The sequence below is a fragment of the Amyelois transitella genome, chromosome Z (genome assembly GCF_032362555.1).
Source record: "Amyelois transitella isolate CPQ chromosome Z, ilAmyTran1.1, whole genome shotgun sequence".
Taxonomy (NCBI): Eukaryota; Metazoa; Arthropoda; class Insecta; order Lepidoptera; family Pyralidae; genus Amyelois; species Amyelois transitella.
This window is the reverse complement of record NC_083535.1, coordinates 12,975,982-13,000,256: the sequence shown is the minus strand read 5'-3', so window position 1 is coordinate 13,000,256 and position 24,275 is coordinate 12,975,982. Positions and strand designations below refer to the sequence as shown.

Sequence of the window (24,275 nt, the reverse complement as noted above, 5' to 3'; positions counted from 1 at the left end):
ACTGAAAATCAGCGTATTGCTCTACAGCAATAAATTCGTTGAGTTGTGACCTTTTTGTATTGCTGCAACTCACACCCTATTAATTTGTATTTCATATGAAATTGTAAATCGTGTGTAGCAAATCAAATAAATGAATTATCTATCTATCTAAAACTGTACCACCTTCGTATAGCGAACGATACCGTTAGTATACTTTTTTATGTGGCCCACTGTACATACGATTAAGAGACGAAGCATGCAGACGAAGCTATACTCGCTGCTTCCGTACATCGTAGACAACGTGCTAAATAAGCTATTTCCTTCCCAACCCGAGCGGGGGAGACAGGAATGTCTTTTGTTCCCGTGTCCAGTCCAGACGTCGGGGAATTGAAGACATACATACATACATAAAATCACGCCTCTTTCCCGGAGGGGTAGGCAGAGACTACCTCTTTCCACTTACCACAATCTCTGCATACTTCCTTCGCTTCATCCACAAAATTGAAGACATCGGAATATTAAGTACATGTTAACACGTGTATATCCCTTGCGGGGAATGTCTACCCCGCAACAGCGACGAAACGACCAAAGGGCCACGTTCAGCTGTATGGCTTTATGTATTCTCTTGTTGTTAACAATAAAATACAATAAATTACAGCAAATATCGTGTATTAAAAGCATAGCAGCAAAAGGCGGCCACTATCACTAAAAGCGATCTATTCCAGCTAACAATCTCTATCTTCCTCCTAGCTTTAGTCCCGGTTGCATCCTCACCACTCTGGAGAGGAGCCCGGGGTATGCCTTTGACCATGGATCCTGGGTTGAGTCAGGTTTTTACACGAAACGACTCTCGTCTGACCTTCGCAACCTTTGCAGGTAAACCTAACCCGTATTGGATTCATGGTTACACATCCAATTGCCTGAATGTGCAGGTTTTGTCACGATGTTTCGGGTTTCGAACCAGGAACCTCCGGTGTCATAGACAGTGCACTACCGCTGCGCCACAGAGGCCGTTTAATACATCAGACAGCCTTTACGGAGCAGAAACCAAAAAAAATTCAGAAAACCAACAGTCTCTGTTTTGCTACATGGCTTAATAATGAAAGTGAAATTTACAGATAAACACGGAAGACCAGCGTTGCGGTATATACCACCACAAATGCTGAGGGGCGGCCATTTTGGTACAAATGTTGTTATAGATTAAGGTTTCTGTTCTTGATATATTATTATGTACCAAATAAATATTTTTTCTTTCTTAACAATGTAAAAAAAAAATTGCGATCTGCTACAAGTCGCAGCAACCAGGTTGCCAAGTGAGTAGCCGCTATAAGGCTTGTTTATTGACGCAGCGAGACCTTGTCAGTGTGTTTAACTGATGCGCGCTAATCAAAACATTTTGGTCCTTCGTGAGGAAGCTATTCGACCGTGCACAAATATGGTACATACTTATAAAATGTAATGTTACCACTATTTTATATCGATGCCGTTATATTGTGCCGTGTGTTTGCAGGCACTAATACAAAAATGAATAGGATCCCTCCATATCTTTCTCATGGATGTCGTAAAAGGCGACTAAGGGATACGCTTACAAACTTGAGATTCTTTTTAGTTTAGAGTAACAATATCACTAATGACGAAAACAAAAAACGACTTTCTAATAAAATAATTAACAAGTGGACATAACAATATTTAACCTGTTAATAAAATTAAAAATAAAAAAGAAAAAACCTTGTACCTCGTCCCCCCTTTTTTCGATGTATAATATCAAGATCTATGTGATGTGGATCTATCTACATAGGTATATTGTGAACGAGCAAAATTAACATACGACCTTATTTAGTTTGGTAACCAAGGTTACTAGGTCAAATTTTGTTTATATTTGGTTAAGGATCACGGGCTGCACAGAGCCAAATCAAGAACCAAATTTAATATGTATCGCAACAAAAAAATCTTGTCACAAAAATGAACGCCCGAAAACTAAACGCATAAAGTATTTATTCAAATAGATTTCAAACATTCAAATTCGAACGTGGAAGTGAGTTTTGATTGGTTGCCGCATTACAGTGGTGCTCAATCATTGGTCTCGTTTTCACCCATTGTCCGAAACTCCAAGGCCGTTTCGTTTCTTCCGCCTCGAAAGCGGAGAAAATTGGCCCGTTCGAAAAACGAATTTACCCAATAATAGTTATTTTTTTAATAGTTTTAAAGCTGCGCTTGATAACGATTCCTGATAGGTTGATTCCGTGATAAGGAAGAAGGTTCACTATTGGAGGTTTACGGACGGCGCGACAGTCAGTGCAACTCTTAATAAACACAATGGAGTGAGTGCTAAAATTATCATTTACTAGCTGTGCCCGCGACTTCGTACGCGTGAAATAGTTATATTAGGCATCATTGAAGCCCTCAAGGATGAATGATGCCACGAAACACTTCTGTGTGGGTCACGACTGGAAACACGGAGTGATGAGAGAGAGTGTGTAGGTGTTTGATTCACTGAGATACATTAAAAACTAATATATAATTCTTATCTTTTTCATAGCGCGTCGACTCTGTAAGATCATTTCGAAGACCAATATACAAGTCTTTATCAGAGATATTATTAAGTTAAAGATCTTTCTGTAAATTAATACTATATATCACACGACTTAAATCAAGTAAAAAAAAACGAACTTAAAAGTTACGTTAAACTAACACATATCTTACCTGCTGTAAAATTCTTGTTCGTCCTATTGCTATCATCGACCGTGGTTGAGGATGCAACCACCGGGTTCCCCGTGGGTACCGACGCGGGGGCTCCCGTCGTGGGGGTGGTGGGGATGTCCATGGGGAGGATGTCCCTCCGCTGACGTTCCAAGGTCATGATGTGTGAGGGCAGGCGACCAGACGAGACGGACTCCACATCGTAGTTCGCTTTCCATGCTGGGAAAGGGAAAAAAAAATTAAGGACGCTACACTTAACTGACACTGACAGTGAGATAAATAAATAACCGGGACAAATTACACTGATTGAGTTAACCTCGAAGTAAGTTCGATACTTGTGTTACGAGATACCAACTAAACGATACTATATTTTATAATAAATACTTATATAGATAAACATCCAAGACCAAGGCCAATCAGAAAAAGTTGTTTTCTCATCATGCCCTGACCGGGATTCGAACCCGGGACCTCCGATGTCACAGACAAGCGTACTATCGCTGCGCCACAGAGGCCGTCAGATCTTTTAAGAAGCTGCGAAAGATACAATTGTATTTAGGACAATGATCTATTGTCTTTTTTATTTTTTTTAAATAGATTTGAGTGCGTTTGACCTCAGTCTGCCTAATGGTAAGCAAGATGAGACTCCCGTCTGACCTATCTTTTTTTTATTGGTGCCGGGAACCACACGGCACTTTACGGCACTATACACATATATAGAACGTAAAAATAAAAATAAAGAGTCCAACTTTCTATTATGACAAACGGGTCACACAATGCCTTAATTGCTTTGGCAGTAAATGGTTTAATCAACAACATTCGATCACCTCATCGCCACTTTGAACCCTAATCCTCCGAGATAAGGTCCATTTGAATGTCCGCCTGTGCTGTTTTGAACAGTTGAACGAACTAGCAGTGACCCCCCACATTAATAAAGTGAATTATAACTGTGACAACAATGGGTATTGCAATTCGAATGGGATTCGGATACGTTGTAATATAAACTATTTGCCTCTTCCATATCTATCCCATATATATATATCCTACTACTATTATAAAGGCGAAAGTTTGTATGTCAGGATGTCAGTATGGATGTTTGTTACTCTTTCACGCAAAAACTACTGAACCGATTACCATGAAATTTGATATGTAGGTAGCTGAAGACCCAGAATAACACATAGGCTACTTTTTATCCCAGAGTTCCCGCGGGATTGATAGGGTTTCCATGCGGACGAAGTCGCGGGCGGCCTCTAGTATATATATAATCTAATAACATATCTATACTAATACTAGAGGCCGCCCGCGACTTCGTCCGCATGGAAACCCTATCAATCCCGCGGGAACTCTGGGATAAAAAGTAGCCTATGTGTTATTCTGGGTCTTCAGCTACCTACATACCAAATTTCATGGTAATCGGTTCGGTAGTTTTTGCGTGAAAGAGTAACAAACATCCATACAAACTTTCGCCTTTATAATAGTAGTAGGATTATAAAGCTGAAGAGTTTGTTTGTTTGAACGCGATAATCTCAGGAACTACTGGTTCGAATTGAAAAATTATTTTTGTATTGAATAGACCATTTATCGAGGAAGGCTTTAGGCTATATAACATCACGCTGCAACTATCAGGAACAAAGAAATAATGGAAAAAGTGAAAAAAGCTGGGTAAATTATTTATTTATACATTCTTGAGGGCATCAATGATGCCCAAAATAACTATTCCACGCGGACGAAGTCGCGGGCACAGCTAGTTTGATTATATGTGGCACAGGTGCAGACAAAATCTTCAAAAGTAAATGGGTACTTTTGGAAATCTGCACGGGAGCGTAGCCTTGCGTTAAAAGTTACGATAAATTTGCGAACAACAAATTAAAACAGTAAATTAGACGTGAGTAAAGTGCGTGTCGATGGTACTTATGTTCATTAAATTTTATGTTACCGTGGCAGGTCAGGACTTGACCTTAGCTAGCGACCGGCGGCGACTTCGTTTTATTGTTTTCTTACATATCCATTTGATACTTTACAGATAAATAAATTTAAAAAAAATATACGGGACAAATTACATTAATTGAGTTAGCCTCGAAGTAAGTTCGAGACTTGTGTTACGAGATACTAACTCAACGATACTATATTTTATAATAAATACTTATATTAAAAAACATCCAAGACCCAGGAAAATCAGAAAAAAGTTCTTTTCTCACCATGCCCTGGCCGGGTTCGAACCCGGGACCTCCGGTGTCACAGACAAGCGTACTACCGCTGCGCCACAGAGGCCGTAATGATTTATAGAATAAATACATACCTACATACATATGGTTACGTCTATATCTCTTGCGGGGTAGACAGAGCCAACAGTCTTGCAAAGACTGTTAGGCCACGTTCAGTAGTTTGGCTTTAAGATAGAATTGAGATTCAAATAGTGACAGGTTGCTAGCACATCGCCTACAAGAAGAATCCCAAGTTAATAAGCCTGTCCCTTACTCGCCTTTACGTGTTACTTTTACCTATTATTTTTTAGTGCCGCAAACCACACGGCATTATATGTATGTATATAATTTTAGTGATCACTTAGATTTTCATAAATTAGAGGTGGTCGAAGTCACGAATACTAATTAGTGCTTCAATAGATATACATACACTAGTTTTAATTTAATCATATATGTATGGATTCTACAATGGATTCTACGCGTTAAAAGCAGAATTGAAATGCACATCGCACATGCATTGGGTTGATTAGTTTTAAGAGCAAGAGAGTCTGGCAAGTAGGAATATACCTACTTATTACTCATACGAGGTAGACAGAACCAACAGTCTTGAAAATCCTGTATGGCCACGTCAGCTATTTGGCTTAATGATAGAATTGAGATTCAAATAGTGACAGGTTGCTAGCCCATCGCCTTAATTTCTTTATTATAATTATACATACATACATATGGTCACGTCTATAACCCTTGCGGGGTAAACAATATGCGGGGTTTATAAGGGGCGTTTTGGACTCGTCCAAATAATGTGTTATGTTACTTCGTATATCTCAGGTAATTTATTGTTTATCAATACCATTATTTGACCAATGTTTTATTTGTTGTTAAACTAAATTAACACGAAAACAAAAAAAAAATGTCTTCATGCCTATTATAAGCACATAGAATCATACGCCATACGACTCCAAAATTTATCTCACACGGGTCTACTGGAAAGATTACTAGAAATAAGTAGCACAATTGTACTAAAATTACTGTATTAAATGCTCCTGTATATAATGTTATATAAATACATAAATAAATAAATCATATAAATCGGAGTGCCGTGTGGTTCACGGCATATTAGAATAGTACAACTCCATTTCCAATTTTATGACGATCACGGGATGGATGGATGGAGCGCGGTTCTGTTCTAAAGTAGGTACCGGAAACCACACGGCAAATCCAGATAGTTGTTGCATAAGAACTGTTAGTAAATTCACGTCATCATGTAACAATACAAGAATTGTGTCGGCATGTAATTGATTCATGCTTTTTTCAATTACCTGAAAATCAACTTTGTTTGTAAACATCATGTGGTTTTCAAGCAATGATCCATCATCATTATTGAAAATCATTTCGCAATATCTTTGGAGAGCCTTGTTGTTCAATAATAACTATTGTAAAAAGAGAGCCGCCCCCAAACCGATATCCCCCTTTTCGAAGTCGGTTAAATTTTTTCGCTAACTCTCCCAAATATAACATACACTTTCCTGAAAACCGCATCAAAATCGGTTCAGCGAAACCCGAGAGTACCGGTGACAAACATACATGCAATATACAAATATAAATTCGAGGAGGTCATAATGAGAACCGCCTTTTTATGAAGGCGGTTAAAAATAAAATACATACATAAAAATAATATTATAAATATAAAATAGCGTTGGTGTGCGAACCGGTAAGGTGCCAGTTTAAAATGCGTATGCGCATAAAGGCACACATTCTACCCACTTCGACCATGTACCAATGACTATTTACGAAGTTATGCATTACTTTTAATACTAACCGATTTTACGGTGAAGGAAAATAAGGTGAGGAAACCTGCACATTCAGGCAACTGGATGTATAAGCATGATCCAATACGGATTAGGTTTACCGGCAAAGGTTGTGGAGGTCAGATGGGAGTAGCTTTGATTAAAATACATTACATTCATACATGTTTTTAATGTAGACAATGTGCGTTCGTCCACGATTTAGATTTAAGAGATCTATATTTGTAAATTGACGTCCTATGAAAATGCTGCAATGTAGTTTGTTCCGCCGCTTCTTCTACACATGCGCTTTGGAAGCGGTAGTAGTTATAATTAGATTTAAGTTATGTGACGTCAATAAGTGATACCTTGTATCCAATGTTGAAAATAAATCTATTCTATTCTATTCTATTCTAAAAACCTGAATCACCCAATCCAGGACCAGAAATAGATAAAGACATACCCAGAACTCCTCCCAGAGTGGTGACGATGCAACCGTGACTAAAGCCAGGAGGAAGAAGATTGTAAGTAAAGTAAAAAGAATTTATTCAAAGAACACCATAACAAAAAGTCAAAAAAGGAAACAAAAATATGTACAAAAACAAACATGTAGTATGGTGCTCCCGAAAGGGTACCCCCCCAGCATAATGCTGGCTGTAAACAATATGCTACACGGCCAGCGCTGATCTTCCGGGGGTGCCCGGGTAGGCATCACGAACGTACGTACAAAAAAAAAAAAACAAAAAAAAAATTATAATATAAATGTGTGTTTGTTTCTCTTTTATGTCAAAACCACTGAAACTTTGCATCATGTAGTGTGAGATGTCGAGAAGGATATAAGTTACTTTTTACGCGGGCGTAGTCGCGGTCGATAGCTAGATAAAAAGAATGGTAAACAAAATACATACCTTTGTTTTAATACCAACTTGATCTTTTTGTTATCTGCTTTTCTTATAGTAACAGTAGTTAATGAGATATGATTCAGTAAATATTTGTACCAGACAAGATTTTATGACAAATACTGATAAGGGGTAAGTGAGAGCGTCGGTGGTGGAACAAACAACAACCGTTAAAGAGCTAAAATGCGCAAGGAACATAGAGTGACACATTGAGAGTGGTGAGGATGCAACGGGTTTTTCAAAAAAGCTACGGGAACTATTATTTTTACCAGGGTAAAAAGTACCAATACATACTTTTCTAGACTTAAGAGTGTTCCGAACTCCTTTTTAAAGAACAAACATACTGTAATTTAAAATAAGAAAAACAAAAATAAATGCCATTTTTTTGAGTGTGCATCATCTTTCTTTTGCCAGCGCAAATATTTTTTTAATTTTTATGATATTTCCTATAATTATATATATGCATAATTCCAGAAGATTGGTTTAGTAGATAACGCATGAAGAGACAACAAACAAACAAACTCACATTCACATTTATAATACTATGGATATGGAAATTTCATTATGCCCTGGCCAGGATTCAAACATGACACTTTAAAAATTTAAGAGCACTTTAAAACTATACCAAAGAAACCATCAAGTTTATAGAAGATCTCGTCCAAATTTCATTAAACACTATTAACATCTAAGACTACATACAATCACACTTTTATCTCTTACCAGGTAGACAGAGCCAACAGTCTTAAAGACTGAAAGGCCATGTTCATCAGTATGCAATGAATATTTTGAGATTGAAATACCTAGTTCCAGACTCAATTTATTCTGTGTCATGTCCAATCTAGACCAGGCTAGGGATTGAACATGTGACCTTGTGATTAAGAGTCAACCACATTATCGTTTTCCGCAGAGGCTGATGATATGAATTATGATACATATTGACAGGATCCATATGCCGTGAATCATATTAGCGATTAAATGAATGGATATAACTATTTTTATAGCTTTTTTGCAAACAATGAATCAGTGAGTGCCAATTGGTTTCTGGCACTAAAGAATAGGACAACTCCTTCTCTTTATAATGGATGTTGTAAAAGCTGACAATGGATAGAAGAATTCCACTTCTAAGTAATTCCATCATAAATGAAGGAATTGACATTCAGCCATACTGCTGAATGTGACCTTTCAGTCTTTTCAAGACTCGTCTTTGTCTACCCTGCCAGGGATGTAGACATGAATATATGCAGTAAGTAAGCCTGACTTCAGTAGGTATTTTCAAATGGTGATCATTTTTTGTAAGTATGGAACTGCTTCTATGTCTGATAGGATGAATGAAGGCAGGTAAAGACAAAAGGCAAGTTTAAATTGAAAGGTTGGAAGAGGAATTCAAATTCAAACTTTTATTTGCATAATATGAGTCTTGGAATGCGAAGATGAACACAGCTTGACCCAATGGGTGACTTTCTGATGGAAGATCAGATCATCAAGAGTACCTTAAACATGATTAGTAAATAAGTAAAATGTAACTGAGTATGCAGGGATCAAGGTAAGTGGAAAGATGATGTCTATGCCTACACATCTGGGGAGTGAAGGTATATGTAATATTATGAATGTAAATAAAATATGTTTTGGCATAAAATTTGAGCTTTAATGAATGTCACTCTCAATACTAGTAAGAGTTACAGAAGAGGCCAAGAATTTGCAGACATTAATACAAATTTGAAGTGAAAGAAGTATGCAGGGAATGTGGAATGTGAAGAGATGAAGTTACTCTGTCTATCTCTGGGAAGAAGGCGTGATTTTATTTACATATATGTATAATAATAATAAAAAAGTTCATTGAAGAATTTCAATGAACATTATTCTTAGTAATAAGACTACATACAATCACACAATTATGAGGAGTCAAGAGTTTAAAGACATTATTAAGATTACGAATTTCATATCTTATCTAAGTTAAACGAAAAAGGAGAACGTGTTGGAAAAACTGTAAATAAAATTACTTTCCACGTCATACTGTTCACAAAATGAAACAGTCGTTAGAAAATTAGCTTCTCCTGATCCACGGGTTAAAACGTTGACCTAGAATAGCATTTACTCGGCAACATTGAGAAACTCCGACATAAAACTTCCTTCAAACACAGGTAAAAGTTACGCTGCGACGGAAAATCCCAAGATGTTTATTACTCACAGTATACTTACCTACGTAAAAAGGTAAGGCTTTGTTTTTATAACGTGGGATGTAAATCTAGATACGTACCTTCTGCACTTTTACTCAAAAAGAACACCAAAAGAAATCCCGTGGTAACCCATCTTTTATACACTTTCACTTGAAAGAAGTCCATTTTCGTATTTGTGTACTAAAATTAAAACCTATTACTTTTCTCTCGTTAACTTAAAAAAGAACGTCATTAAAATGACGGGCGCACGACACGACAGACACGATACGATACGTACGATCCAGCTCAGTGTATTTAAATTTGAAAGAAAACTTCCTAGCTGTTACCAACTATCTTTGATGAAAAGGCGTTACTGCTTAAACTGTGGTTGATTTATAATTGGCAAACATTTCATACATCCTTTATGAAATGTTTTCCAGGTGTTATTTCGATATTATCACTATATTTTGCTAGCTTTTCACTGTAGTTTTTTAATTTAGTAGTATCCTGAAATTGTTTTTTGCTGCTGCTGTCGTATTCATTATGAAAGTATTTGGTAGTATTGGATTAATTTAAGTAATAACATTTTTGGTCATTTTTTCTATTCTCGAATAAAAACTGTCATACTGTTTGGCAACCGTTCCCTTATCGCGCATAAGTCTTAGCTAAAATGCGCCACATTTCACGTCGAAAGCGAAAGTTGGAAACACTATTTCACACAAGTTTGTGTCTAACGGGCACGGGCCATAGCATGGATAACAATAATACTATCCATGGACAGGATGTCTGTATTTAGTTCATACGAAACCCTTATCCCTTAACTCACACGTTAACATCTAGGAGAGTATCTAGGGTCCGCTTTTAAACAAATAATGTAGTATTTTGTATTCACAAACGTCGACACGGCACAGATAATTTCACTCAAAATCTCAATTACTTTCATTTATAAATAAATATTTCATAGTCTCGGTTTCGAGTAAAATAACGTGACTCCTGAGTCTTAACTTTGGCAAGCAAAAAGGGTGAGATTTATTATGACAAATAACTGACTTCCAAAGCAGATTTTTTTTATTTATGTATGAAAAAAAAACTAAAGTCATAACACGTCATTTCATTTGAGAATAAAGAAAATATTATAAAAATTAGATTTTTCGTAAGAATTTATTTCCCTTTAATAAATTTTGTATAATAAATAGTGATAATAACATAAGTGTGTTTGTTTTAGTATATAAAATAAAAATGTCTGAAGATGAAGTTGAAAAGTGGTCTAGAGACGGGCATAATAAAGGTATTGGTAGAACATTTTTGTCACTTAACTTCTATTATTTCAAAATAACAGATATAATTCGCTTTCACATTCCACTTCTTACTTGAGGTCATCTCTGAGCGCCGTCATCTAGTGTTCATATTAAAAGGATAAAAAAAATTCTATTCTTACTTTCCAGAGCTGCCTGTGTCACCGAGTTGTTCCAGTTTCGAGGTGTTGGACCCTCATGACCCTGTCCTCAGCAGACTCGCCACTCAGCTGTTCAAGAAAACTAATGATTACTTGCAAGGAGAAATGTCTGCGAGCCAGGTTATCTTACCTTATTTTTTCTTTTTTTTTACTTAGCCTATTTTCTGTCCCACTGCTGGGAAAAGGCCTCCCCTTTCACCCTCTCTCTCTCATTTTCTATTTCTGAAGTATAGTTTTGCCTTCTATTGAGAAGCCTAAATAATCTTATTAATTTATTGGATCTATTCTTGTGTGTTATACTCCTTCTTCCTGACTTGATTGTGCACCTCCACCTAACTTGTGTTATTGTAATGGCCCATTATTTAAGTAGGAAAGGATATTTTTCATTCCAGACATCATGGTAATGTTGTAACTTTATGTATGTGGAAAAGTCTAAGTTTCCTATACATATAAAAAATGTTACATTCATCTGTATTATAAGTTCATGAACTCAATGAATTTTTAGTGATTCAGTATCATTAATAATTTATATTACGACTACCTAGCTTATGTGCAGGGCTTTGCTTTTGTAAGAAATACCTGAAAAAAAGTAGCCTAGTTACTCCGGAAGGTTCTATATCTGTGCTAAATTAAATTCAAATCTGTCCAGCGGTTAAGCAGTGAAAGCGGAACAGACAGACAGACTTTCACATTTATAATATTAATAAGAGAAGTAAGGGCTTGGATGTAACTGAAAGAGACTGCACATATAGAAAGACAGGGCAGATAAAATAATAAATATCGTCACTCATTGTCAGGTTTCCTTCTCTGAAGACCTAACTACTGATAGCTCGAGTCCAATTCCGCTGCTGGAAGATATGTCAATTATTTTTTCATATTTATTATATTTATATAAAGAAAGAAAAATATTTTATTTGATATCACAAACTTAACTATACTAAGTAACAGGATTTTACAATTTGTGCATTTTTGTGAATATCAAAAAGGCTTCCTCTCAGCTTAATATTAATATATTAGTATAGTTTTATTATATATTGAGCATTTGTTATATATAAACCATGGCAACCATTGCTATGGGCGCCTAGCATTAAGGTTGCCAACATATATAAATTTTATTACATAGAAATAAACATGATTCAACATCCAAGACTGGATTTAAAAGAATACGATGACAGCGATGCAACGGATAATATTTTCAGGATCACTACAGCACATTGGAGGAGATCAACCGGTTGACAATCATCAAGTATGCCGATCTCAGGAACCTGGCGGCCAACCTGAACAAGACACTCAGTGAATACAACGAAATGTGTAAGTCAGACATACATACATATATACAGAAAGAAAGATATACATACATACATACCCACATACATATATATACTTGAAAGTACAAGTTAGTATTCGTGACTGATATGATGACCACCTCTATTTTATGAAAAACTAAGAGAACACTAAAATATAACACACAGAACACTAAAATATCTATAATTATATGTATGTACATACATACATACATACATATAAAGCCGTGTAGGTTCCGGCACCAATAAAAAAAAATAGGACCACTCCTTCTCTTTCCCTATGGATGTCGTAAAAGGCGACTAAGGGATAGGATAATAAACTTGGGATTCTTCTTTAAGGCGATGCAACCTATCACTATTTGTATCTCAATTCTATCATCAAGCCAATAAGCTGAATGTGGCCTATCAGTCTTTTCAAGACTGTTGGCTCTGCCTACCCCGCAAGGGGTATAGACGTGACTATATGTATGTATGTTTATACTAGAATATGCTCAAGAAATCAAATTAGGGAGGAATTCCAGGAAATCCTTTCTCTCCTTTCACCTTCGCCTAGATTATATTTCAATATTTTTTCTTAGTTAATCCTGCAATCAACTCTTTTTTTTTAATAATTCAATATATTGATTGAGTTAGCCTCAAATAAGTCCGAGACTTGTGTTACGAGATACTTATTCAAAAATACTATGTTTTATAATAAATACTTATAACATTTCATTAATATCGGTTTAGTGTTGTTGACGTGGCAGACAGACAAACAAACACACTCTAACATTCATAACAATAGTATGGATATTGGACTTTATCCAAATAAAAATTTGGATAGATATAGATTGATTGATTATAGATTGATTACGTTTAATATTGATATTTTGTGCTCCATTACAGATAATACAGTCATAAAGCCGCTGTTACAGCAAATTGACCAGATAGATGCTCAAGTATCCAAGTTCGAAGTTAATGCTTACAGGCTTGACGCATACACCAAACAATTGAAAGCTAGGTTTAAGGAACTTGAGGAGAAATAAGTAATAATCCTAAGATATATTCAAATGTTTTATACATAGAACAAAACTATGCCAATTCACTTCAGAGGATTAAGTCAGCATCAAAATAGTAAGTACTTATATGTTTTAAAATTTCATTGTAAAGGTCTTAGCACACCAAAAGCGAGTTAAGAGCAGCGCAGTTTGAAAGCTGTAAATACAACAAACTATGTGACGTTTAGGTAAAACAGGTAGTGTGATGAGAGATAATCTATACTAATATTGTGAAGCTGAAGAGTTTGTTTGTTTGAACGCGCTAATCTCGGGAACTAGAGGTTCGAATTGAAAAATTATTTTTAAACGGTTTTATTTAGCTCACCCCGTTTGTTTTATTCTTGGGTCAAATTTAGTAATTCAAATTTCACCCTCTTCCTGTCAACCGATTAATCTGAAATTTTGTATACACTTTGGATTTTGGTGACAATATAATTATGTTTATTCATTATCATTATAAATTCAAGATGGCCGCCGTTACAAAATGGCGGATAATTTAGGTTTCATTAATCCCATCAATATGGGTATCAAATGAAAGGGCTCAACAAGCAGAATACAATATACTATAAAAAATTGAAATCCAAGATGGCGGCCTCTACAAAATGGCGGATAACTTAGGTTTTATCAATCCCATCAACATGGGTATCAAATGAAAGGTCTCAACAAGTAGAATACAATTTACTATTCAAAATTAAAATCTAAGCAGTGGGATAAAATGTGAATTAAACAGAATGCGAAATAAAAACTAAAAACTAGAAAATAAAAATAGGTAAAAAAACTTTTTAAGTTAAACGGTTTTATGTTAAACATACATTGCAATGTTTAATATAAATGTACTAAAAACCAAAAAATAATAAAATAGATACAGTCGTGGGAATTATAAACATATGCATAGACTAGACTAAAATAAAACCGTGGGGCACGTCAATTGTCTACAAATTATAGACTTAATGTGCGATAGAAGAATCGTTTAATTCGTCGTTAGGCAGTTGGCCCGCAGACGGTGCGCAAATTACTTACTATTTTGCTGGCTAGCGAGGAATCGTTTCACTGCTCGTAGTTTGTCTTTAATCGACAAAACTTATGATAAAAGTACTACTCGCTCAACATTATGAAACCCTAAAACTCGCTTAATCGAGCTTGCTAACTTGTTTCCACATTCTAGCCCTACTTATCACACGTCCATCGTTGTCGGTTGAACAACTGCCTAATTTTAGTGTAACATTACAAAACAAACATTTTAATCAACGATTGTAGACAATTGACGTGCCCCACGGTTTTATTTTAGTCTAGTCTATGCATATGTTTATAATTCCCACGACTGTATCTATTTTATTATTTTTTGGTTTTTAGTACATTTATATTAAACATTGCAATGTATGTTTAACATAAAACCGTTTAACTTAAAAAGTTTTTTTACCTATTTTTATTGTGATAATTACATTATCGAGGAAGGCTTTAGGCTATATAACATCACGCTGCAACTGTTAGGAGCGAAGAAATAATGGAAAATGTAAAAAACAATTATTCATTCTTGAGGGCTTCAATGATGCCCAAAATAACTTTTCCACGCGGGCGAAGTCGCGGGCACAGCTAGTTAAAAATAAATAGAATAACTACAACCTTTATTATGACTAGTTTCACAATGTTTAAGAGGGCGTGGGTTTAGCTACAGATGCGAGATCCAGCAGGTAGCCGTCTGAGGATAGCGAGCTACTTCACTTGTAGAGCGATGTTGTAGTCCAAAATCTGAAGGTAGCTGTAGGGCTCCCGGGCTTTAAAGAGAAGCAGGGGAGACTAAAGCGGCACAATGTTACAACTATTTAAAGTCTTCACACATCGACGCGGCTATAGAGTTTAATTCGATGTGACGGGTTCAAAGACTTTATTGTATTGCAACATTGTGTAGGTCCACTTTCTACTGTGCTGTACCTGACCTGCTTTTGTTGTGTACAGGCCTTAAGATAAACTATTTAAAAACTAAGTAAATAATTTAATGGTTTAATCTAACAATGCACAAGCGTATTATAATGAAAATATATGTTTACTATTTTATTTTATTTACTAAAATAATTTGGAGAAAATTGGTTTTAAAAAGAATTGAACATACACTCTAGTTTTGTCTTTTTTTTAAAGAATTGGTACGTTTGATATTGTTCGATATTATATATAGTTATTTATACATACCATCACGCTTGTTTCCTACTTGGGTAGGCAGCGACTATATACATATATAATTTGTCAAATTTAACTTTAGAGGTTATATTTAAGGTGAACCATAGTATAATAAATTGAAATGGTGCAATACAAATTTAGATTCACCATAGATATGATAAAGCAACATAATAATGCAATATTTTATTGTAAACAAAATTAATTATAGATACTTAGTTTTGGTACAATAAATAAATAATATAGGTACTTTTAGTATCATAAATCCGAAAATCTGCCTATTTTTATGGCTAAACCGCTGTACCTTAAAAATTTTGTGTTGATAAAGTTGAACAGCCAAGGTGAAATTTAGGCAACGTTTATTTTTCCCTAAAAATGGGGAATGATTCCTCTCACTTATGTGAAACCCCGAACAAAATCTTGTAGTACATATAATAATAACTGTTTGTAATTTTACAACAAATAGTTGATTCGGCAACGTAATATGCTATGTATCTATTATATTTGTATATAAATAAGTAATTAGGCTAAGGTTAAAATGCTATATTTAGAACATTATTTGTCATTCCATTAAAGATATTTAAAACTTAAAGCTGTCTTTGATCTGACTTTTTTCACGCACCTTTTTAAAAATATTAATACTATGTTAATTAAATATTAGTTCAATATCCATACTATTATTATGAATGTTAGATTGTGTTTGTTTGTCCGTCCGCCACGTCAAAAACACTAAACCGATTATAATGAAATTTTGCAAACATGATGAGAAACGAACTTTCTCTGATTGGTCTGGATCTTGGATGTTTATCTACATCAGTATTTACTATAAAATATAGTAACGTTGGGTTAGTATCTCGTAACACAGGTCTCGAACTTACTTCTTAGAGGCTAACTCAATCAGTGTACCTAATCTGTCCCGTAAAAATTATTTATTTACAACGAATACTTTCTCTTTTCTTTGGTTAAATAGATAGTTATTTTTTTTAAGGATTTGAACACTATATGCATAAAACATCTGTTTTAGTTTCCAACTAAACCTTTTGCTAATTTCTTACAAAATTTTAAAACCGCGACTTTTTTATCTGTTTACCCCATGTGTAATGGAGACGAGATATTATTCTGGTGTATGTTCCGTCTGCGTCCTCTCCGGAGCCCGATGCGGTGGAGGGTTTAAGTCAGGTTTAAAGGAAGTCAGGATTTAGGTTATCCAGAACACAGGTCTTAGGTGAGTCAGGTTTTTTTAACTTCCATGCCGATCAAGCGCATTAATATCTCATTATATCTGTGATTCTTGTAAGCGATGGGCTAGTAACCTGTCACATTATTAAGCCATACTTACATACATACATAAAAATCACGCCTCTTTCCCGGAGGGGTAGACAGAGACTACCTCTTTCCACTTGCCACGATCTCTGCATATTTCCTTCGCTTCATCCACATTCATAACTCTCTTCATGCAAGTTAGGCGGTTTCGGGTACTTTTGACCTGACCCTTTACCAGGACGTCCTTAATTTGATCAAGATAAGCCATAACGTTATACGTTTTTTCATGACATATATATACTTTCTTATTATTTCGAATTTTAAGTCTGATGCACATTTTGCAAATCCTAATTATCTTATTTGACCATAAAAAAGTGTTATCTCTTTTTGAATATAGTGCACCTACATACATATGGTCACGTCAATATCCCACGCGGGGTAGACAGGGCGGACAGTGCACCGTTTTCCATTAATGTATTTATCTTGATCTTATTAAAAACTAGCTGTGCTCGCTACTTCGTGGCATAGTTATTTTGGGCAACATGGAAGCCCTCAAGGATGAATAATTTTCCCTGATTTTTTTCACATTATCCATTATTTCTTTGTTCTTTATAGTTGCTATAGTTGCAGCGTAATGTTATATAGCCTAAAGCCTTCCTCGGTAAATGGTCTATTCAACACAAATATTATTTTTCAATTCGAATCAGAAGTTCCTGAGATTAGCGCGTTCAAACAAACAAACAAACTCTTCAGTTTTATAATATTATTAGTAAGTATAGATAAGACATAAACACCTTAAAGGTAATGAGAGGTCAAATGAAACACACCATAGTGTAGTTTTACATTTTTATAACAAGTAGTCCCAATAAAATTTTACAAGTTTTGTTTGTACAAGAACTGTGTAACCCCCGCTTTGAAACGTAAACTTAGCGGCGTACTGTTGAGAGTGCTAAAGAAGAAGGGGGGTAGGGGGGGGGGGGAGAGATGGAGGGGGGGGGGGGTAATGTCTAGCGATTGGTATCAACCAAATAATCTGTCCGTCCCTGCATCCATCGTCGCCACGTGGCCAACAAACATGCAGACGTGAACGGGAGACTTCACGCAATCACGCAATCTTTTGTTAGCAACAATTTGCCTCTCAAATTCTGTACAATATCTACTGTCGCAATATTAATGTATGGAATTAAGAAAATGCTGCAGTGCAGTTTGTTGCCGTTTGTTCTGCACTGACGCTTTGGAAGCGGCAGTGAACTCGGTTTGAAGTTAAGTTATTTATTTGACGTCAACCAATGTTGTGAAACCGAAAGATATGACAGTTATTAAGTCATTATGAATTAAATTTTTAATTTGAATTTTGCCACACTTTATCTCACTGCCATAGTCTAGTCAACCAGAAGAAATGCTAATAGTAACGATGTGATTACACTTCAAAATTTGTACGATTCTAATCTGATTGGAATCGTCAATTCTTAAAGTTATTTTTTTAAAAATTGACGAAAATAACTTTAAAAATTGACGGTATGACCGATAATGAGACGATGCACTCTTGCAAAAAATATTCCAATATATCACTTAGGTAAATTTACTGAAAATATTGTACAGGATTCTACATATTCAAGTGAATAACGTATGTTAATTAAACCAACTTGAACGCCTTCATATAAACGAACTTCATAGTTGTTCAACTTTATCTGAACTTGACTGTACACAAGAATAAAATGCATCGTTCAGTGCAGGGCATGAAAATCTGACCTCACGATATTAACTATTGTTAAATGACCGTCATAATAAATAGTACCTACTTATCTAAAAACTCTGAATTAATCATTATTTTTTTCCATTAATTAATAGAGGTAACGAACATCATTCTTTTTTCGATACTTATTGCATTTTTTAAATTTATCGGTACCCACTGAAAACATAATAAAATTCAAAATTCTTTTGTTTATGTGTATTTTTTTTTAATCAATCCAAATAAATACTTGAATAGGCACAACAGACATCAGGTTTTTTTTAAATCAGTTGTTATTTCTGAAAATATAATAATATTCTCCGATTTTGTTTGTCAAAAATTATCGTGACCGAGCTATTATTGCATAAAGTGCAGAATTTATTAAAAATTAACTTTTTTTAAATCTCATATTATTTATTATGCACAGTTATAATAAAAATTAAATTAATGATTGCGTAATTGCAAAGGCTCTCGTTCACCCTTTCCTCAGATATGCCAATGATTGAAAAACTTTTAATTCATCACAATAATTCCGACTTAAGGTCTAATTAATAAAAGTACCTACCTATCTTGCCCAAAGCAAGTGCTGGTTTTGACTGCATTGCCCAAAGCAAGAGTTGTTTTTGAAGTGTTTTTAAATTTTTCACATTTTAAAAAGCTTTCAAACTATTCCGTTGTTTTTATCGATTTTAATTTACACAGATTTTAAACGTAGCGGATACACAGATTTTAACGCTATATTACATTATTTTTGTTGATTTTTCAAAGTCGACAAACCTATGTATAGATAGATATTTCATTCTTTCCTATTATCAGTTTTATACCTGACCACTTGTAAAAGATTTCGACTTTGCATTGGCTATACCAAGCATCTCTACCATTATAATCATATCATTCCAGGCTTTTAATAATCATTCCCGTAGGTATTACTTATGACCATAGGTATCATAAAATACATTATTAAGCCCATGGTAATTGGTCATACAGTTCATAACATTATCGCCAAAATGTGCATATCATCAGACAGTATATGACAAAGTAATTAAAGTTTTTTTATCATTGGCTTCTGAAGAAAGAATTCAAAATCGGTCTAACCACTGCGCCGCTTCTGCATAGCATACGATTATATGCTAAGATTATTTACATCACAAGCAGTGACTCATTATAATTATATCTATAAATTATTTATTTACAAATCGTACTATTGGCCTTCATACGCCCGAAAATCGATGCCGCGATTGATATCCGCCATTTTGTTTTACCATTTTTACTCCCCAAAATGGCGTCTTATTGATGACATCTGTCAAACTGAACAAATAATTTTAACAACAAAATACGGTACATACTTAAGTCTATGAACTGATAACAAAACATATAATCTTAAAACAATTGTGCGATAACATTTTTTGTGCATATCGTCTGTAGGCACTTACGTAACCTAATTTAAAAAAAATCCATACTATCATACTTTTTTTTAAACTGTAAGTTTAAAGTGGGCAAAGGAATGTCACAGCTAACGTTAACCTCAAAATATCAACATTTAAGGTAACGCTGTTTTCCAGAACCTTCTTTCTCCCCATCAATTTTCGGGCCGGCCATAAAACAACTTTAATATCGAATAAAGCGTTGGAAATAATACTTAACATCCAATTGCTTCTCAATCCTTTCACATTCAGACACTACTTATACTAGGAGTAACATATTGTATATGTTTATCCGTTTTCTCACAAAGTAGGATACTAAATATGGCAATGAAATTTGTTTTGAGACGAAATTTTATTGCCATATGTAATTAATTATAATTGTAAGGATTCCTCAATTACTTATAGGCCTATAGAAGTAGCATTCAAATGTTTCAGAATGTTTTTTAACGGCCGTCTGATCTAATAATTTGAGTAAGTATTGCATGTTATTTTAATAATACCTTATTTTTTGTCGATATATCTAATGAACAAGATTTAATTCCGCCATTAACATTAGCATGCTACTTATTTAGACGAATTTTGTATGCTAATTGTTATCCATAATAACTATTCCTATATTGTTTTATATAGCGTGATTTTTATTTTTATAAAATAATTATTTATAAACGATTAAGTATATTGTCTATTATTTGTGTTTTGTTTTATTAACATATTCCATTTGGGAATGGGCATGAATATGTGCATTTTCCAAGTAGGTATAAATAATTAGGTACATTGCCAATGAAATTAGTAAGTATGTACTCAAAAGCAATAGCATTGGAAAGGTCTTAAGAAATTCTTTGAGAATAAGGTAGGTAGGTATATTTTAAACAAAAAAATACGAACAAAAACCATCTATGCAAGACAGTTTTGTTAAATATAGTTCTTTTTTTGACATGGTTTTAAGGCCTTTTGAAAGCTGTAAGTTAAAGAAGTAATTGTTTTTCAATTTCTTTGTACCTCTTTAGGCATTATAACGAAAGTATCAAGACTGAGTTAAAATGACTTATTTTTTCTAAAGAGCTCAATTGTGACAGGCTGGTAATACCGAATTTATGTCAAATGAAAATAGTTTTTGTTGGTGCATATTAAGTGTGTATATGTCATCGAATTTTGTACAGAATGTGTACCTATATAAAGTCTGGAAAGAGTCCTCGGTGCAGGAGAATGACTACATTTCGACGTTTTTAACTTTAATATCCATTTTAAACATTTTGCCGAGCGACATGTACAAAATTCACAGTCATAATATTGTACTAACGTCGGTCGTTTGACCCAAATCACAAATAGCTTGTTGTCAGACCAATTAACCCAGAATTACTATCAGTTTAATTTGTTTTTAAAATATTTTATGATTCGCTTACATTATTAAAATAAAGATTAACATTGACGAAAATTTGAGATTAGCTTAATTGCATCTGTGTTTGATAACAAGAAATATTAATTACCGGTAAAATTATTTGTATTGATGTAATTTTACTTCCATTATTAAGCCAGCCGTGGCTAAGTTCTGTGCCTATTGGCTCTGTACCACCCGCAAGGGACAAAGATGTATGCAGCAAAAAAGATAGTAATTCTGAGAAAAACCATTTACCGTTTCTCTTTCTTGAACCTCAAAAACTTGGTAAAACTAATTTACCGAACAATTTCTTAACACTTGCTTGCATTGCTTTTAATACTCTGCCAATGATATGTAATTGTTCGTTAGTTACTCCCTTCTTCAACCGACTTCAAAACAGGATGTTCTTAATTTGTATGTATTATTTTTTCATTCGTTTTTTTTATTCCATGATGTTTTTGTTCGATGGGATGTACTTACGAGTACTCCCCATGTATAGCCTGACCAGGAATTTAGCTGACCTGTCAATGAGGGCGCTAACTCTGCGATTCATATGGCAACACCAAATAGTTATGTCATATTGAATAACAGTGAGGTGATTTGATAATAATGCACTGTTGTGAAATGTAATCCAACTCGTTTAAGAAGTTGTTAAGTAAAAAAAGGTACCGATAAATACACTACATACTTAATTGCGTTACTAAGTTAATGACTACTTAGTTATATTTTTTTTTTCACTGTTTCCAGCTCAATATTTTCACTTTTATTGCCGCAAAATGGCGAGGTCAGCTATTTTTCTGAGCGGACTATAATCTTATGTTCAATCACGTTAAGATTTGTTGATGGAAAAAAAAAACGGGAGCACAAATCATACAGGCGTAATATTTTTGATTAATTTTATTTCCGAAGATGTTCAGACATTTGCATCCGCGATAGTCATCATTTTATGTACCTAGAATGTGTAATTATAACAAAAAAAAAAGAAAAAATATGACATTTGAAGTCGGTTGATTTTAAAAAAACTTTTATGTTACGATCGAGACCGGGCATTCATTTTTTATATTAATCATAACATTAATTCATAACTAATTGGCCATGGAAGTAACACATAATCCGTACACACGTTAACTCAATTCACATTCAGATATTTAAATTATATATAATTTCACCGCCAATGTAATACAATGCGACCACAAAATGTATACGTTTAGGGTGTCAAATGCCCAACATTTATAATCCGTACCAATATTTGAGCTATAAATAACATTAAATGATATAATCAGTCAAATCACTCGACATGTTATCATATTAGGCCGCGCTTACTGCACCCCCATCACAAAAACTCTAAGAACTCGGCTTCTTAGTCTTAATATTGAATTGAGCAGTGTTAGAGATGCATGGACGAACAAATTGACTACACCCTGTAGTAACTACAGAACCCTAACTAATAATTAATTAAACTTTGTTCGTCATCTAGGGCGTACAAGTTGAACGCTTTACTTTTTCTTAAAAGTCTTCACAAAGTTGTATAACTTACCATACTCTATTCTTTTTCATTGTAAATTAAAAAGATAATGTTATTTTTTTTAATTATTATCCCTTAATGCTACAAATAATGGATCTAAAGGCGAACTTAATACAATCACTGAAAAAAAAAACAGATTTATTTCTACAACTCGCTTTGAACTAATAATATAATTATATCATTTTCATCAATTCCCGCGTTTGCAATTAAAAGTCGTGTGCCGATCATGTAATTAATTATACAGTAAATATAATATTAGAATCTCGGTCATTTTAGATATGACACCATCGTTACATTTAACAATAATTGAGTAAAAATAGAATAAAACTTTCATAAAATAATATAAGTATTCATAATAAATTAAAAAAAAATCAACAATACGATAAAGTCACAGCATGTATGTACATTGTATTTTTTTATACATGTTAGTGACACCTTACTTTCGTTACCTACTTTTATATAGTGTACACTGATCGTACCCATTTTATATAATTTATTTATTTTTCTACATAGAATTAGTTGGCATTGAACCCGTGCGCATATAACATAACGGATCCGCCCCAATCGATAGAAATCTACTGATTTTTTTTTAAATAACGAATATTCTCTTTTCGAACATACCTATCAGTTAACTTTAATATAATTATCAGAAGCTAGAATTCGAATGACAGATCACTCCGCGGTGTTGCCCGTTTCCAAACGTTCCCGAAAGTTTGACAAATACCTAATTAAAATGGGTACAAGAATGGCACTTTACAAGGTACCTATGCACGTTAATTACGTCATAAAATGACAGACTAAGGAGCTATATTAGATTTACGCCGTGACTTATACTATTCGTTAGCCTAATCACATCGATTTAGAACATTTGTTGTGTGGTATTGATAGAGGCGCGCCCCGGAGCCTGTAGCTTCAGTCCATGAAACAAGTAGTTGGCGACGGCTTTCAGGGGTGCGACTAGCGGTACATGAGCAGCGGGCCATTGTCAGACATTGCCCGGCGTAGGGAACCGAGGGGGCGGCAGCGGCGGCGGAGGCCGACCCGCATCGCCCCCACCCGACGACTGTTCTGACACTGGAATTCATACCGCTCCCGTTATTTATATATAAGGGACAAATTACACAGATTGAGTTAGCCTCGTAGTAAGTTCGAGACTTGTGTTACGAGATACTAACTCAACGATACTATATTTTATAATAAAAACTTACATATATATATAGATAAACATCCAAGATCCAGGCCAATAAGAAGAAGTTCTTTTCTCA

At 34.6% G+C, this 24,275-nt stretch overlaps 3 protein-coding genes across 5 annotated transcripts in view; 1 reads left to right on the top strand and 2 right to left on the bottom strand.

The window, feature by feature from the left end:
• LOC106129517 (plexin domain-containing protein 2) overlaps positions 1-10,046 on the bottom strand; it is a 45,307-nt gene extending 35,261 nt beyond the window's left edge. For both annotated transcript variants that reach the window (XR_009657531.1, XM_060953509.1), the window contains exons 1-2: positions 9,821-10,046; positions 2,683-2,898 (exon numbers count right to left, since the gene is read on the bottom strand). Coding sequence is in view for 1 of the 2 variants with exons in the window: in XM_060953509.1 (XP_060809492.1) it covers positions 2,683-2,898; positions 9,821-9,905 (301 nt within the window). In the remaining variant the exon portion in view is untranslated. The remainder of the gene's footprint in view (positions 1-2,682; positions 2,899-9,820) is intronic.
• A 756-nt stretch (positions 10,047-10,802) lies between these two features.
• Positions 10,803-16,000, top strand: LOC106129550 (biogenesis of lysosome-related organelles complex 1 subunit 2). Of its 2 annotated transcripts, XM_013328148.2 has the most exons (5): positions 10,803-10,872; positions 10,945-11,007; positions 11,165-11,295; positions 12,375-12,486; positions 13,365-16,000. In XM_013328148.2, the coding sequence occupies exons 2-5, from the start codon at positions 10,959-10,961 to the stop codon at positions 13,502-13,504; spliced, it is 432 nt and encodes a 143-aa protein (XP_013183602.2). In that variant the 5' UTR covers positions 10,803-10,872; positions 10,945-10,958; the 3' UTR covers positions 13,505-16,000. The 2 variants fall into 2 exon arrangements, with proteins under 2 accessions (XP_013183602.2, XP_060809634.1); XM_060953651.1 differs by having other exon boundaries at positions 10,809-11,007.
• Positions 16,001-22,367: 6,367 nt separating this feature from the next.
• Positions 22,368-24,275, bottom strand: part of LOC106136722 (glucose transporter type 1) — a 33,116-nt gene continuing 31,208 nt past the window's right edge. The window contains exon 15 of the mRNA XM_060953689.1: positions 22,368-24,084. Within this exon, the coding sequence (XP_060809672.1) occupies positions 23,996-24,084 (89 nt within the window). The 3' untranslated portion in view covers positions 22,368-23,995. The remainder of the gene's footprint in view (positions 24,085-24,275) is intronic.